At 44.5% G+C, this 16,872-nt stretch overlaps 1 protein-coding gene across 1 annotated transcript in view; it reads left to right on the top strand.

The window, feature by feature from the left end:
- Positions 1–3,936: 3,936 nt before the first annotated feature.
- Positions 3,937–16,872, top strand: part of tmeff2a (transmembrane protein with EGF-like and two follistatin-like domains 2a) — a 44,948-nt gene continuing 32,012 nt past the window's right edge. The window contains exons 1-2 of the mRNA XM_067259541.1: positions 3,937–4,546; positions 12,600–12,709. Of these exons, the coding sequence (XP_067115642.1) occupies positions 4,360–4,546; positions 12,600–12,709 (297 nt within the window). The 5' untranslated portion in view covers positions 3,937–4,359. The remainder of the gene's footprint in view (positions 4,547–12,599; positions 12,710–16,872) is intronic.

The following is a 16,872-nucleotide window of genomic DNA, read 5'->3' as shown; positions in this document are numbered from 1 at the left end:
AAGAGACAGAAATGTTTCAATAAGATATCTGATGGGCAGTTTTCAAACAGAGAACTGTACGAGGAGGGGGAGTCTCCTCACCTGTTCCTTACTGCTGCAGCTTAATGAGGGCTGGGCCTGTTGGCCCTCAAACAGCTTCAGGAAGCTGCTGGTGCTGCTGACGACTATGCTGCAGACACACGCCTGCTTTACACGCCTCCCCTATGCAGCATCAAGACCCCAAAATGTGCACACACTCCACTCACAACGGCTACACACACACACAATCACACACACATGCACACAATCACACCCACACATAATCCCACACACTTCCTGTTGGGAGTGTGTATTCCTCTGACACCAGGTGCTTTATACGTCTGAGTACAGTGTCATTATCTGATAGCATCCTTGATGCTACCATGAGTTTGATCACAGCATCATTAGACCTGTGGTGGTTTGGTTCCGAGAAATGTAAACCCTCATTTATCACTTTCTGCAGATTTTGTCAAAGCCACACTGGTGATGCTACTGGACGGAGCTTTTCACAGCATTACTGGTGGTGAAACCCAGAAAGATGGTGCGGAGCTGGAAGAGTAGCTTGAGGTGTCAACACAGGCGACAGTCACAAGTACAGTTCATTAGACCCGATCAGACCGCCAGACTGCGGGGTCTCTTCCACCCTCCCAGACGCTGGCAAACCCAGCCGCCCTGGGGACAGCAGTCTGTGAGCAGAGACGTCATTAGGAGGTAACCCATGCAGAGACCAGCAGCGCAGAGGCAGTCCTCCCTGGGATGTGACCTTCTCACCAGCCCCTACAGGCCTGCTGCTGCCTCATTATTGCACAAGCACTCTCCCCGCTCCGCCAGGGACACAGGCTGTCGTCAGCCCAGCACTGCTACGCACAAAAGTTGTCATGTCAACTCCACTACTCCACAGCAGGGGTTCTGGTTCTGGTGATGGAGTTTGTTTTTATTGTTGAAGTCAGTATTGCCTTTCAGTCGATAAAAGTGAGTCAGTATTGAATGAACAAAAGCAGCAGGCAGTTTCAATATTCTAAAATGTATTTCTTAATGTGCGTGCAGGCAAGATAATAGCTTGAGTCATGCTGACTGTGCGAGCTGTCCAACCTTAAACAGCTCCAGCTCCATCAGTCCAACAGCACGGCCATCATGTAACACAATCACACATCAGCAGAATGTGGCCAGAGCTGGCCTGGCTGAATCAACACGCCCCGTGACCTTTCACCCCTCCTCCATGGTAACACACACCGACAGATGACTCCCTTGGCAGCGCCAGCCTCCAGATTTGCAACAAAATGGATGATTTATTAATACATTATAGTAATTATGAGGTAAAAGAAATCAATCATCAGATATACGATACCAGGGTAAGAGTTGCTCAGGAATGCTCTCTCAGGAGATGGTGTGCATTTCAGCAAGTCAGAAATGTAATTAGCCCTCAGCCCCGGGCAGGCTGCTGAGAGGACCTCCTCCCTACGCCTCGCGTCACACTCTCACACCAGCTTGGCCTTCCGCCAACCCAAACTCACAAAGATGGACATAAATGATGTTTCTCATTTTGCTGGTGGAAATCATTTAGTATTTACATGAACATTAGGGTCAACTCTCACCAAATGCTGAATGCGTTCGGTAGACAGGAGAAGTGGACTGAACTAGAACTAGCTGGCATGTGGGTCTTGGTATTTATTACCTCCTCGACATGATGTCCTCTGTAAGTGAACGGGGGCGTACAGTATTTGCATATCTAACGCACAAGTGAAATGAAATGAGGTGAAGTGTGTAGCCAATTAACATGGCACACGGCGATATCCATCCCTTAACATTTAACATGCTGAATCAAGTCAAACAAGACCATTTCCTCTCAACCGTTACAACTTGTCCTTCAAAACTTCCTCAGCTGTATGTTGATGATTGGCTGACAGTATTTGACAGACCATTTACACACCATTAACAGGTCTACAAAACTCAACCACCACTCTTTCCACATGACGTTACAACACCTTTTAGCTGGTATGTGTCCTCTGTCTAGTTGTTGCAGGGCTGTTAGGGCTGTTGATAACAACAAACACACTGACACCTTAAAACGAACCTGTCTTTGGCACACAGATTAATGCAAAGACAAAAAATGCTCCTCCCCCAGCTAACAAGATTCAAATAGCATTGACATTTATGCATTTAGCAGACGCTTTTATCCAAAGCAACTTCCAAGAGAGAGCTTTACAAAGGTGCATAGGTCACTGATCATAACAACGAGATAGCCCCAAATATTACCAGCAGCCAAAACATGAAGCATACATTGTAAAAAGCAAATAAGTGCCAAAGGGAAGAAACATAAGTAATATCTTCAGTAATCAAATGTATGTACATTAGCAGGATTCAGCAGGTGTACACAGGAAATATCATGCAGTTTGCATGCATATACATGTCCACACGCATGTGTTACTTGCAATAGGGGTAGACCAAATGACCTAAGGTGCACCTTCTCAGTCACTCAGTCAAACACACCAGCATTGACACGCATGTGTCGTCAATATTTACTTCTGATTAGCCACTACATGTGCCATTTATACTGTGTGTGTGTTTCGAGAGAGAGAGGACAGAGAGAAAAATATAAAATAAAGAAATGAATAAATGACTAAAAGTTTTTCCTGAAAGATAAATTATGGCCTTGAACAGATAAGTAATGCTCCTTAGCAACCTACCTAGGAAACACAATGATATGAGTCATGTGGTTAGAAATTCAAATGTGGATTAAGGTTCATTCATATTGATACAGATGTAGCCTACATGGATTCAGCAATGCCTAGTTTTTGTAACCCAAGAAAATAGAGCTGTTTGTGTAAATTACAATCAGAATCAGAATCAGAATGGGATTTATTCGCCATGAAAGTTTGCACAGACAAAGGAATTTGCTTTGGCAGGAAGGTGCATAAACATATAGGGTCCTAAAATTTAAATATTTTGACTATCTATATTAAGGGTACATAAACTAGCAGTACTACTTGGAATTAGAATTAAATAAAATATACAATAAAATAAAATAAAATATAAGTGAAATGTACAAATATACAACTGTGAAATGTTCTCTTTTCTGACACAACACAGAACCCTGTCAAATCTTACCCTTCATAGGAAGCACAATAAACGGGTTGCCTGTTAATTGAGAACTTCAGCTTTGCTTGCTCTGTCACGAGGTCAAAGAACTTTGGCACAGTTTAGAGGATGTGTTTGGGTGTGGAAACACTGGCCCGTTTGTGCTGTTCTGTTCAGGGGCTTTCCTGAAACCCCAGGCCTTTAATTTGCTCTGTGAAGAGTTGAGTTAAGAGCCTGCTTGAGTTGTCTAAATAATAAAATACTACATTGCCGACAGTTTATCAATTATGTGGGACCAAATGCTGCTCTCTGAAGACTTTAATGCCTAAAACATATAAACAATGTTGGGGTTTTAAAATAGCTCAGAAGGCATGAAGCATGACTGGTTTCGTATTATTTCAAAGTAGAGCAATTATCCAAGCTGCAGCTGGACAAATCGATTCCTGCAGGCTTTTCTGAAAGGCTAGTGGCCAATTACACTGCGAGCGCACTCCGCCTATATGGCCTTCCCGGTTCTGCTGTGACTATGATGGCCGCTGCTTGCATGAGATGGGCCGTGAATAGGTCGGTTAATACTGACCGATGCACCGGGCCAAGGAGACAAAACGGTTTGACTGTCCAATTCGCATTCCTCTCTGCTCCAATCAGGACTCTATAATTACTCAGACCCCCTCCCTCTCGGTATTTTGCAACCGATGCCACGTGATCATAACCAGGCTGGAGACCAGCTGCTGGTGTTCGCATCTCAGATGAGGAGCGGAGCAGGCGGTTGCGCGTCTGAAAGCACCGCTCACAACTACAGACGGAGCGCTTGGCATAGGACACCGTGGGATTCTTGGATATAACAGCATCAAACGCGTGGGATATAAACATTGGTTCAGTTTAGCTTACTTCCCTTCACCCCTTTTCTTTTTCATCTTTTTTTTCTCTCCTCATCGTTGAGCATCCTTAGCCTACTGCCTGCCCGTCCTTCGCTGATTTACCTGGCTAACTTTCCACCAGACCCGACATCATCCCCCACCCTCCATTGCTCCTCAACCTTCCTCGAACCCCATTTATCACAGCAGCATCGTTCCGTTAGGGCGGAAACCGTTTGATAATCTACGGCACTTCATGGGGCACGTTTTCTTGCTCGGAAAATGTCCCTTTTCTGGTCACTAAGCGCTTCGGTGAAATTGCCAACACAAGGACTGGAGTTGTTGGTGCGTGTTTACGTATTCTGCTCACCTCGTGTGTACTGTCGGGGGACGCCTCTGAACTGAGATGGGTCTCTTGGTGGCGGCGGAGGCACCAACTGAGCCACGACGTCCGTACCAGTGGAGCCGGACAGTGGGAGGTTGGGTCTGGATCGCAGTCGTTGCGTTTCTCGCCACTTTACCTGTGGAGCAACTGCGCGCTTTCCCGTCCTCCCTGAGCGACTGCCAGACGCCCACCGGCTGGAACTGCTCGGGTAAGAGCTCCGACGAGTCGGTGTGTAGGGTAGTGGCCAGGCTAAGGTATTCTCGTGTTCTTATCGTATTGCAAAATAAAGTTTGCAATAGCCAAATGTTTTAGATACTGGTAATGTATACCAGGCATTCTGGGATCATACAAAGTTTATTCGAAAACATTTGATATTATTTCGATCATTAGACAAGGTGTTGCTGATTGAAAATGAGATACGGAAAGGAAATACGTTAAATAGATGTCCACCATATTTGCCTATTGTTAGATTTGTGCATAAACAGGCCTATATTCACTCGAAGAATCTAAATTCCCCACGAACCAAAATAGGTACTGCTCACACCCTGGCAGCCAGTCTTTGTTTCATTCTATTGTTTCCATCCGTTCTCTGCCAGTTTCTGCCACATTAATAAGCAGCCATCTGAAGACCATTTGACTTTGCAGTCGCAAGCACCACGTCACAATCATTTGCAATTAAGCTTACATATTGGCTATTTCCCCTAAGCAATTTCACCCCAGTGACCGCCTGAAACCTCATTTCTTTTTGTTGTTACATAACCTGGAGTGTTTATGAATGCGCCAACTGAATGTGCAAAGCCAAAGTGTGCAGGCTGTTAACTCTGTAAGTTGTTTTTCAATTGTAGGTGGAACATATTTCATAATTTTTATTTTCCTGGCGCATTTCCCTCCAACTCTGGAGTTTCATTCAGTGTTGCCCTGTATGGACTTCACCGACGCTTTTATAGTCCGGTACAGTAAACTTGTTTTTCCTTTTCGTTGCCAAACCGATAAAACAAGCGCACCAGGCTGTAAAGCACGTCCGCGCTTCGCCCGCCTTTCTCTAAATCATCGGACTGTGCCGCCGTATATTTCACTGTCGCTTGTTATTAAGTTTGAACCCCTTAAACAGCCACCGTCTGGTCTTCCACACATTCAAGAACTGTAGCCTTTGCATTTTGAGGTGTGTGCACTGTGGCGAGATATAAAAAAAGAATACCTTTCATTTAGGCTATTCCCAAAATATATAATAATAGCCTATATAATAAAAGCCTGTATACAAAATGAATCAGGACAATTAGCTATTTCAGTCACAAATGATATTCCTCATTTGAGGTCAGTTTACCATCCTGTAAAAAGTTGATTAGGAAGTGTTAGAAAGAATGCAGTCGTCGACAGAATGTTTTTTTTTTAAGGGGCTTGCTTCTTCTGCAACTATTAGACTATGGGAGTTTTATTTCCTGCGTATCATGTGTGTAATTTAGTGCGCGTCCTTCTTTATGTAGGTAGCCTACTATTTCCTTAAGGAATCTAAACCGTACCCAAGATAATTAGGCCCCCTGGTTTTGTTTCAACCCCGCTGTTGCATCCTCGGTTTCTGTCCAATCGGGTACCAGCCTGGGGACGATTAACCGAGTTTTATCGTTGGGCAGATTTGGCTGTTGACATATCGCCATGTCAATTTGAAGGGCTGTGTAGAACGTGTTTCTTGACCGAAGTACCGTGGCTGTGGTTTAAGGTGGACGTTTCTCAATCAATAAATATATTTCAGTTTAAACTTGGAACATCAAGGATGTTGATTTAATTGTCCAAATCCTCACCGTCTCTGTATCTCCCACACTCAAACACACTATGCTGTATGCACGAATGTCCTCACGTTGCAATCGGTAGCTACATTAGGCAGCAAGCAACGCATCCATCACGATCCTGAACACTAATCCACTGAACCCCAAAAGCAGCGAAAGTGAAAGGACTGGATCGTTTTCCTCATCATGCAATTAACTGCCTTAATGAAGGGACGTTTTTAATATCCCGATAAGAGGTGACGACTCAAAGGGGTTTGATTACAAAGCAGCACATGGTGTGGGAATAATGTACATTTGGGAAACATTCCCAAAGCCAAATTGTTTTTATCCAAATATCATATTTCAACAGGCTTCAGATAGAAACGATTCTCCAAATACAAAGAGAAACATAATGACTTAACAACTAATATATATGTTTTCCATTCAATTAGGAGTAAAACAGAAGAGCCATGGGAATAATATATATATCTATATATGATAAGGAGTGTGTGTCCTGCAGAGTGATTAGATAGCTGAAGTGAAACAAAAGTAGGAACAAAATGATGCAGTACAGTGTGTGACATCCTGAATACTATCCGGCTCTGCTATAATGAATTATCATGGAACATTGACACATGTCACTGAGCACACAGAGGCCAACCTGAGATCTTCTCTGCACTCCTGATTCTCTCTCCTCTCATGTCTAAATATCTAGAGGCATGAATCTGACAAAGCTGTGGAAATGGATTAAAAGAATACATTGATCAGTGTCTGTCTCCTGAACACTGACAAGCGTTTAGTTGAAAGGTGGTTCTGATGCTATCTGGTTGATTGATTTGACTGAAATCTGTGACCTGAGTCACCTGTTAAGTACAATTCAACCATCTTCATTTAGAGTGAACTATTGAAAATGGCAGCTTATTCATGTATAAGAACTACACTAAGTATGAATCAGGTGATGAACTAAATAAATATGATGAAACATTATTTATTGCATTGATCACATTTACACCAATGCTGCTGAACTCTGCTCAAAAGCCATATCTGTCACCATTGGTTTCAGTGATCATAATTTAGTGGGCATATCGAGGAAGGCTAAAGTTCCAAAGGCTGGGCCAAAAATTGTACATAAAAGGTCGTACAGGGGTTTCTGTCGTGACTCATATGTGAATGATGTTAGAAAGATTTGTTGGTCTGATGTCAGTAAACAGAGAGACCCAGATACTGCGCTTAGTGTTTTCACTAAACTATTAGTTCCAGTTATGGATAAAAATGCACCTGTCAGAAGGCTAACTGTTAGAGCTGTTAGGGCTCCCTGGGTCGATGATGAATTAAAAGAATGCATGGCTCAGAGAGGTGATGCAAAAGGAGTGGCAAAAAGGTCAGGCTGCACATTTGATTGGCAAGTATATTGTAAACTTAGGAACTATGTCACTAAATTGAACAAAAAGAAGAAGAAATTATTTTACGAATCCAGGATTAATGACATAAAACATGATGGAAAGAAACTCTGGAGCACCCTAAATGACATCATGGGCAGAAAGAACAACCCGACTCCATCTTTCATTGAGGTGGAAGGGACTTTTTTAACTAAACTTGTGGATATTGCCAATTATTTTAACGATTATTTTACTAACAAAGTTTGTAAACTCAGGCAGGAAATGCCAACACCACACTATGAGCCATTGTATTCATGTATACAAGACAAAATAATGAATGACAAGAAGTGCTCTTTCGAATTTTGTAAAGTGACTATAGAAGAAGTGGAAAAATTGCTATTGTCTATCGATAATGAGAAACCACCTGGTATTGATAACCTGGATGGGAAGCTACTGAGGATGGTAGCGGACCATATTGGCAACATCTTTAATCTGAGTCTTGACAGTAATATGTGCCCTCAAATCTGGAAAGAGGCTAAGGTAATTCCTATACCAAAAAACACTCGTGCTGCCTTTACTGGCTCAAACAGTCGACCAATCAGCTTATTACCTGTTATTTGCAAACTGTTGGAAAAAATTGTATTTGATCAGATACAATGCTACTTCTCAATGAACACCTTGACAAGCATTTACCAGCATGCTTACAGGGAGGGACACTCAACCTCCACAGCGCTCACGCAAATGACAGATGATTGGTTAAAAGATATTGATCAACAAAATATTGTAGGAGCAGTGCTATTGGATTTTAGTGCCGCCTTTGATGTAATTGATCATAACTTGCTACTGGAAAAACTCAAGTGCTATGGCTTTACACCATCTGCCGTAGCATGGATCGAAAGTTACCTAACCAATAGGAAACAAAAGTTTTTCTTTAATGGAAGCCTCTCAAACCCAAGACATTTACAATGTGGAATTCCTCAGGGATCCTCATTAGGACCATTGCTCTTCTCGATTTTTACAAATGATCTCCCACTTGTTTGTAAAAAAGCCTGTATGTCTATGTATGCAGATGATTCAACACTATATATGTCTGCACCAACAGTTAAAGAAATCACCTCAGCCCTCAACAAAGAGTTGCAGATGGTATTCAAATGGGTATCTGATAACAAACTGGTCCTTAACATTTCCAAGACTAAGAGCATTGTATTTGGGACAAAGCAATCATTAAGCTCTAAACCCCAGCTGAACCTGGTACTGAACAATGTTGCTGTTGAGCAAGTACAGGAAACAAAGCTTCTGGGTGTAACTTTAGACTGTAAACTATCATGGTCAAGACATATAGTAGATCTACTGGTGCAAAAGATGGGTAGAAACATATCTGTGGTTAAAACATGCTCTTCTTTTTTAACACCTCATCTGACCAAACAGGTTCTGCAGACCCTGGCACTGTCACAACTAGATTATTGCTCGGTAGTCTGGTCAGGTACCACAAAAATTAACCTAGGGAAGCTTCAACGGGTACAAAACAGAGCAGCTAGGCTTGCCCTTAAGTGTACACCAAGAGCAAATGTAAATAACATGCATGACCGACTCTCCTGGCTGAAAGTTGATGAGAGGCTAAGAGCATCACTTCTGTCTTTCATTCAAAAAATTAACACATTAAAAACCCCCTACTGTTTGTTTAGGCAGCTCACACTCAGCTGTAATGTACACACATACCCCACCAGACATGCCACCAGGGGTAACTACACAATTCCAACAATTAAAACAAACTCAAAACAACGTACAGTACTATGCAGGGCTATGGTTGAATGGAACTCCCTTCCAGATCACATCTCAAAAACCCAGAACAAAGCTAGATTCAAAAAACAAGTGAAGCAACACCTCATGGCTGTTTGCACTGGATACTAGCATGTATTACTAATTTGTATTTATCTACTCATTTATCCTTTTTCCTATTTTCCATCTGTTGTCTTTGTGTGTTGATGGTTAGGTTATTTAGTCTTTTTTTTTTTGTATTGTGTTTGTATGTTGATTTCTTTTTTTGCTATATGTTTTTTTCCTTTTCCTTTATCTGTTGTTTGTATGTTTATTTCTTCTTTGTTACATGCTTTTCCTTTTTTATCTGTTGTTTGGTACGTTGTTTTCTTGTGTGGACCCCAGGAAGAGTAGCTGGTGTCTTTGGCATCAGCTAATGGGGATCCGAATAAAATCAAATCAAAGCTCAAGGCTAGACATTCGGGGAACATCAAATACTGTTGTAATATCTACCTTCCAGGCAACTATAAGCCTAGTAGCTGGCTTGCAGCTGTAGTTTTATAGAGAAGTGCTTCACTTGCTGTGTCTTATTCATTGGTATAAGCATCACCTTTTAAATATTTGATGTTTGCCAGCTTGTTTTTGTTAATTATTCAGTAGCACTGTAATCTCCTCCCATAACTGTGAGGGAGCCGGCAGTTCAGCAGGCCTGGCCTCTGACACGGCACTTCTGGAGCAGTCACCCAGAGACACATCTGCTCACCGCTGGGAGGCTGAAGGGTTTTGTAGAGGAGGTGTGTAAACACTGGACACGATTAAAGAAGATTTCATTTTAATTAAAGAGCATGGGCTAGCACTAATAGTGTATAACTAGTGTCAGTGTGCCATGAAGTACCATTACAGTCTGATGAAGCTGCATGCAGTCAGACAGATGGTCTTAATGTCCCAGGGCTTGAAGTGAAGTCGTAAGGAATGGGTCTGGGTAAAGTTAGGAAAACAAAGATCCACTGTGGACAACGTTCCTCAAGCTTGTTTGATTTTCTGGGACTGATGCATACAGTAGCCTATTCCAATATTCCAATCTTCAACAGACTACAGCACAGTACTACTTCTTTGCTCAGCCAAGATGCCTTGACAGCATGTTTTTGCCACTTAAACATTAAAAGTATAATAAATAAGTAGAACCAAAGTTCGTATGATCTATGTCTTTTGAAGGGAAGACCATTTTAAGCATCTCTCTACTATCATCTCTCTATCATATCTATACTAATAGAACATGTAAAGATGCATTTCAGCCCAGAAATCAATCACACTTTGCAAAGGCCAAAAAAGCCAACACAGGATTCTGTAGAAACTCTCAAGCCTCAATTCATTGGCTCTGCTGAATGTTTGTTGTGTGTATCTGATGATGAATGGCTACACTACAGCACTGTGACTGTGATCCTGAAGCACCTGGTCAGTCTCTCCTGGGATTGTCTGCACTTAGCAAGTGTTGTTTTCCCTTTTACAGTTTATGCATTTCCTGTCAACATTAGTTTCAAAAACCATAGATTTTAAGGTGAATTTGAACATCGTAATGTCAATGATGTTTGATGGGTTTTCAAAAAGCTGACAAATATACACTTTAGGTGTAATGCCACCTAACCTATGTTGACAAGGCTTTATGAAGCATCAACACTTGTTATGTAATTTATTTGTGACATTTGTTGAGGCAGCTCGTTGCATTCCCAAAGCTATTCTGACAAGTTGGAGAAATTACCACTCTAACCTCTCGGGGCACTGCCAATGCTTCACATCTGACACCTACTTAGCAAATCCTTATTCAGGAAAAACTTTCACACCATGTGTGAGAACACATTGCCCTTGGAAATGCTTGGAGAATTTAGAGCCATCTGGGTTAATTTAGTTGGCATTGTTAAAGTTACACTACAATGTGTAACATTTATCTGGTGAGTGAGACTAACATAGGTTTACTGTTTTGAATTAGTAGCCTGTTCTGCTGCGACATTTGCTTGCTGTAGGCAACAATATAAGTACAGGGTATAAAAATGTAGCCAACATTATTAATATGGGGTATAAAACTGAAATGGTTTTCCAGTACGGGTTCAGAGTGGTAAGATGACTACAGCAGGATTTCCAAGGGAAGTAGGATTATGAAAATTATAATGTTGACACTGTTGAATTGATCTTTACATTACAGAAACGTCATAAATGGCATTTGTGCCTCATATTTTTGTGTTTTACTGAACTGATTAATACTGGAAAATCGTGTGTGGCTCTGAGCTCTATCTATCCAGTTCGCTGGAAACCTATTGCCCCACCCCTGTAACCTCCTCCCATGAGTGGCATTAATCAGTCTCAACTCCTGCCGTCCCTCTTGACAGTGAGTGTCATCTGCGTGTCAGCCCCCTTGCTACTCTGATGGACTCTCAGACAGCCTCGCAGGGCCCTCGTCCCATAAGTGCCTCAGACCAGCAATATAACCCTCCGCCTCACCCGCTCCTCCGCTGTGTGATTACACGGCTCCGGTAAGAGTAGGACAGCCCTGAAGAGCAGCGGCTATTGTAGCATTCCAGCTCGCTTCCTCCTGAAGCATCTGAGCTTCTAGCTCTTCTAACAAGCCAACCCTTTGTTTAGCGTACTATGCCGTATGAAAGTGCCATTGCAATGTGTGATCCTCCACCTTTTACCACGCACCATTTGTGGTGACAATGTGCAATGTAGCTGGTTCTGTTAGAGCTAGCTTTTATGACCAAAGCTTACAACTGTCGATTATTATTACCTTCACCATAACTCGTTCCTCAGATTTTGCACGACGTAGACATGAAAAGTGTCAAGTTTTAACTTGTTTCAAATGAATTTCTGTCATGTACAATAATGGTGACTCCATTCAGACCTAAATATAGGATGTAAATTCATTCCGGACGTGTTAAAATATGCCTCAAAGGCCAGGGTGGTCTGTGCTGTGAGGCCGGGGTGGTCTGTGCTGTGAGGCCGGGGTGGTCTGTCCTGTCCGGCGAGGCCAGGTAGAACAGTAGTCTGCAGCTCCTTGTTCTGCTGCAGACCCATGTGACAGCTGGTGCAGACCCATGTGACAGCTTGATTCAATTAGCTATGCTTGGTCAGAGTCGTTTGAGATACCTAATTCAGGCTGAATTTGATCAGCCCCCTGTGTCCTTCCTAACAAAGTTCTCTAAGCTCTGTGAGATCACGCCTGGGGCTCAACCTTGTTCCATAAAACAAGACTTGAAGTTCTTCAGAAAAACATGCGACTAAATGTGGATCAAGATACATTACATTCTACAGTTGCTATATGAGTGAGTATTTAACTCACATTTCTTCTTTGTCTTTGATGGTGCAGGTGCTGACGATAGAGAGACAGACCTGTTCTTGTGTGACATCAACACCTGCAAGTACGATGGGGAGTGCATGAGGATTGGAGACTCAATCACATGCATCTGCAACTTCAAGGTAAGACAACTATTGTATACATTAGTTTTTGTTGCAGCACACCTTCTGAGTTTTACGACCCTAACCCTGTTTACACTAATATGTAAAAATGAATATCCGAGTTCCAATGATTGGATTAGATGGAGGCAGACTCAGTTATTGACTATTTATGCTAAATTACTTACAGTGTGTCCCTAAGATTTAGAGTTAGACCGTGAGCCTGTCTCCTACAGGGGTGTGGTGTTAGGGGTGGACCTGCTGACTGGTGACCGTGAGCCTGTCTCCTACAGGGGTGTGGTGTTAGGGGTGGACCTGCTGACTGGTGACCGTGAGCCTGTCTCCTACAGGGGTGTGGTGTTAGGGGCAGGCCTGGTGACTGGACACCCCAGAGGAGGGGTGTGGTGTTAGGGGCAGGCCTGGTGACTGGACACCCCAGAGGAGGGGTGTGGTTTTAGGGGCAGGCCTGGTGACTGGACACCCCAGAGGAGGGGTGTGGTGTTAGGGGCAGGCCTGGTGACTGGACACCCCAGAGGAGGGGTGTGGTTTTAGGGGCAGGCCTGGTGACTGGACACCCCAGAGGAGGGGTGTGGTGTTAGGGGCGGGCCTGGTGACTGGACACCCCAGAGGAGGGGTGTGGTGTTAGGGGCGGGCCTGGTGACTGGACACCCCAGAGGAGGGGTGTGGTGTTAGGGGCGGGCCTGGTGACTGGACACCCCAGAGGAGGGGTGTGGTGTTAGGGGCGGGCCTGGTGACTGGACACCCCAGAGGAGGGGCACGTCTCGGGCTTGACATTCTCTGTCCCCTGGCTGGTTCAACAGCCCACCTCACTGATGGCATGGCCATGGACAGAGCTTTGATTTAAGAACCCTTATTAACACCATAAATCCAGGGTATTATGTTGCTCTTGATAACGACTTATACTTAAGTTTATGACCGGCCTATTAAGAAACATCAGCAAACCAGTCAGTCACGTATTGATTTTTGAATGTAGAGCTCAATCACATGAATAGCCTATCTGCTGCCTCTGTGAATGAAGCCAGCATGTCTATATAGTCCTACAGCATAAACGTGCACTTCAACCAACATACTGGGTCTGGCCACTTTATCAGCTCATCCACAAAAGCACCAGACAAGCGGACACACAATCACTGACTTGCTTTTATCTCAATTTCCTTCTTCCCTGGAAGCGAACATTAGCAGAGGCCGGCAGATAAATGATATTAGCTGTCAGTCTGTCATCCACTGTCTCACCCTGGGACAGCTGGCAATCTGAGGGGTTCTCCTGTGTCCAGTCTGCTGTACATGGAGCAAACAGGCCTCACCGCTTTCATTTCATATCTAATGCCGCCTTCCCAGGGTCACGGCATGTTAGGAACATCTTGTGTGTGTGTTTGTGAGTATACATGACGTCAATGCGTTTAATTCCAATAGCTGCCATGTCTTTATTTCATTAAGTGTTGTAGTTCACCAAACATGATCCTCTTAGGGAGACTTGTCTGAGTGGGCCCCTCGTCTAGAGCTTCACAAACATACTTACTGGTGTACACACACACACACACACAGACATACACACACACACACATGTTTTCTCTCTCCTTGTGAGGACGCAGATACTAATGAACAGTGTTTGAACTTGTTTTTGTTTGATATTTTTAGTTGTGGAGTTCTGTGAGCAGAGTGACAGACACACTTCTGGTCGGTGTAGAATTACGGCTTCTGAACAGAAGGATGCACATCTCTGTCATTACATCACATTCTGTTGCAGTTTTTAACAGTAGACTGGACCTGCTCTGTAATAATGTGTGTTATTACAGTGTGTTTGTCGTGTGTTTGTCATGTCCTTCATGTCATGTCCGGTACTGCAGGAGGGACGTCAATGTTTTGTTTGCTGTAATATATAGATCCTCCTCCTCAATACCTCCTGTTAATACTAATCCCTTGTGTTGGACTACAGCAGGATCCAGGCTGACAAAGCGCTCATACACACTCTCACACACACACACACACACACATACCCTCCTCTGACTCCCACCCACCACACACATAATAATTTGCAACAACACACCTATGTCTAAATATCTATGCAGAGGCTTTGACTGGACAACCTTAAATCCCCCCTCAGAGGAGCAGACACCAGATGTGAAGTCTGGAGTGTACCAGAAGACTCAGTAACCAAGCCCATGCCTGGACACCAGAAGACCGGTCCATGCCTGGACACCAGAAGACCGGTCCATGCCTGAACACCAGAAGACCGGTCCATGCCTGGACACCAGAAAACCGGTACATGCCTGAACACCAGAAGACCGGTCCATGCCTGAACACCAGAAGACGGGTCCATGCCTGAACACCAGAAGACCGGTCAATGCCTGGACACCAGAAGACCGGTCCATGCCTGGACACCAGAAGACCGGTCCATGCCTGAACACCAGAAGACCGGTCCATGCCTGAACACCAGAAGACGGGTCCATGCCTGAACACCAGAAGACTGGTCCATGCCTGGACACCAGAAGACCGGTCCATGCCTGAACACCAGAAAACCGGTCCATGCCTGAACACCAGAAGACCGGTCCATGCCTGGACACCAGAAGACTGCAGGTAGCTTCCAGGAGAGTATCTTCAGAGAGCACCAGACCCTGTTCCATATATTTGCATTCATTTATGATCCTTTTATCTGAGGCCATGAGTGCTGCCAGTGAAGCAGTACAGCAGGATTAGTGGGGCCCTGGTGTCAGCCTGTATGTAGAGGACTACAGACAGGACAGCACAGACCCAAGAAATAACCATGATCGCTGCTCAGTTCATCACTCTTTTGACAGTCACTGAAAATGCTCATATCAAGCTACTTTACAGTTTGTATTTCATCTTTCACTGGTAGTTGGTAGAACAGCACCCTCTGAGATTGCTGCAGGTATCAGTATGAAAGGATCAAATGGGTTACTCAAGACATGGCATAATATATTCTAGTCTCTTTATTGTTCATGGCTGAGTGCCCTTCCCTCTTCTCACCCTCTAACATTAGTTTGTCCTTCTGTCCCCCATCTCTCTCTCCTCTGTAGCTACTTCCACCACTTCTTCCTCTCTCTATCTCTCTATCTCTCTCTCTCCTCCTCTCACTCTCTCTTTCCAACCTCCTTAGCCACCTCATCTCTCCCCCTCTTCCCTCCCCTCCCCCTCCACTCTCTGCCTCCTCTCCCCTCTCCCCTTCCACTCTCTGCCTCCTCTCCCCTCTCCCCCTCCCCTCTCTGCCTCCTCTCCCCTCTCCCCCTCCACTCTCTGCCTCCTCTCCCCTCTCCCCCTCCACTCTCTGCCTCCTCTCCCCTCTCCCCCTCCTACCTCTCTCCTCCCTCCTCTCTCCTCTCCTGCAGTAGAATAGCTGCAGATTCCTAAGCCCTCTCTCAGCCCCAGGGGCTCTCCTGTCATACCGAGCTGAAAAGCTGACTTCCACCTTTGCATGACAAATGTGCCAATTAAAATCAGTGTGAAGAGTCAGGCCTTACAGCAGCTCCCCTCTCTGAACACACAAGGCCTGCAGGCTGAGGAGAGCTGAACACACCAGGCCTGCAGGCTGAGGAGAGCTGAACACACCAGGCCTGAGAGCTGCCTGTCTGGGTGTGGTGGTGGTGGTGATTCTCAGGGGGCTGGTGATGAACATGCTCATTATTTCAAATACTATAAGTTCTAGATTCATAATATTAGCAACATCATCAATTATATTATTAGAAATGCCTCGCTGGTGAGGTGACGTAGCTACACAGTGCTAGGAACTACTACTGTAGCGTGTGGTTCTGTGGACATCCCAGGACAGGACAGTCCCATCTAAACGTGACTCCCAGGTGTTTGCACCCTCGTCTAGAGACGGTGTGATTTATAGGGTGTTTGGCCTGCGAGTGTGTGCCTCGGTCGGGGAGAGCAGCATGTGTCAGCTGGGCTGGCTGACCTGTCAGACATCATTAAAGCCCAGCTCTTCTCCCGGCAGCACTGGGGCCTAGCACACTAGCAGACCAGCACACTAGGTCCTAATCAGGAGAAGACTGCCACCCCGGTGACAGAGCAGACCACCCTGTTACCCCTCCTAGCCGTCACCAGGGAGACCAGCATTTGTCCAGGCATCACGTCCCTCCCCCCTCACCCTGACAACGCTCTTAACACCAGAGTGCTGGAAGAAGATGTCACGGTTTTAGACT

The sequence above is a fragment of the Osmerus mordax genome, chromosome 2, assembly GCF_038355195.1.
Source record: "Osmerus mordax isolate fOsmMor3 chromosome 2, fOsmMor3.pri, whole genome shotgun sequence".
NCBI lineage: Eukaryota > Metazoa > Chordata > Actinopteri > Osmeriformes > Osmeridae > Osmerus > Osmerus mordax.
This window is presented reverse-complemented; position numbering and strand designations above follow the sequence as displayed.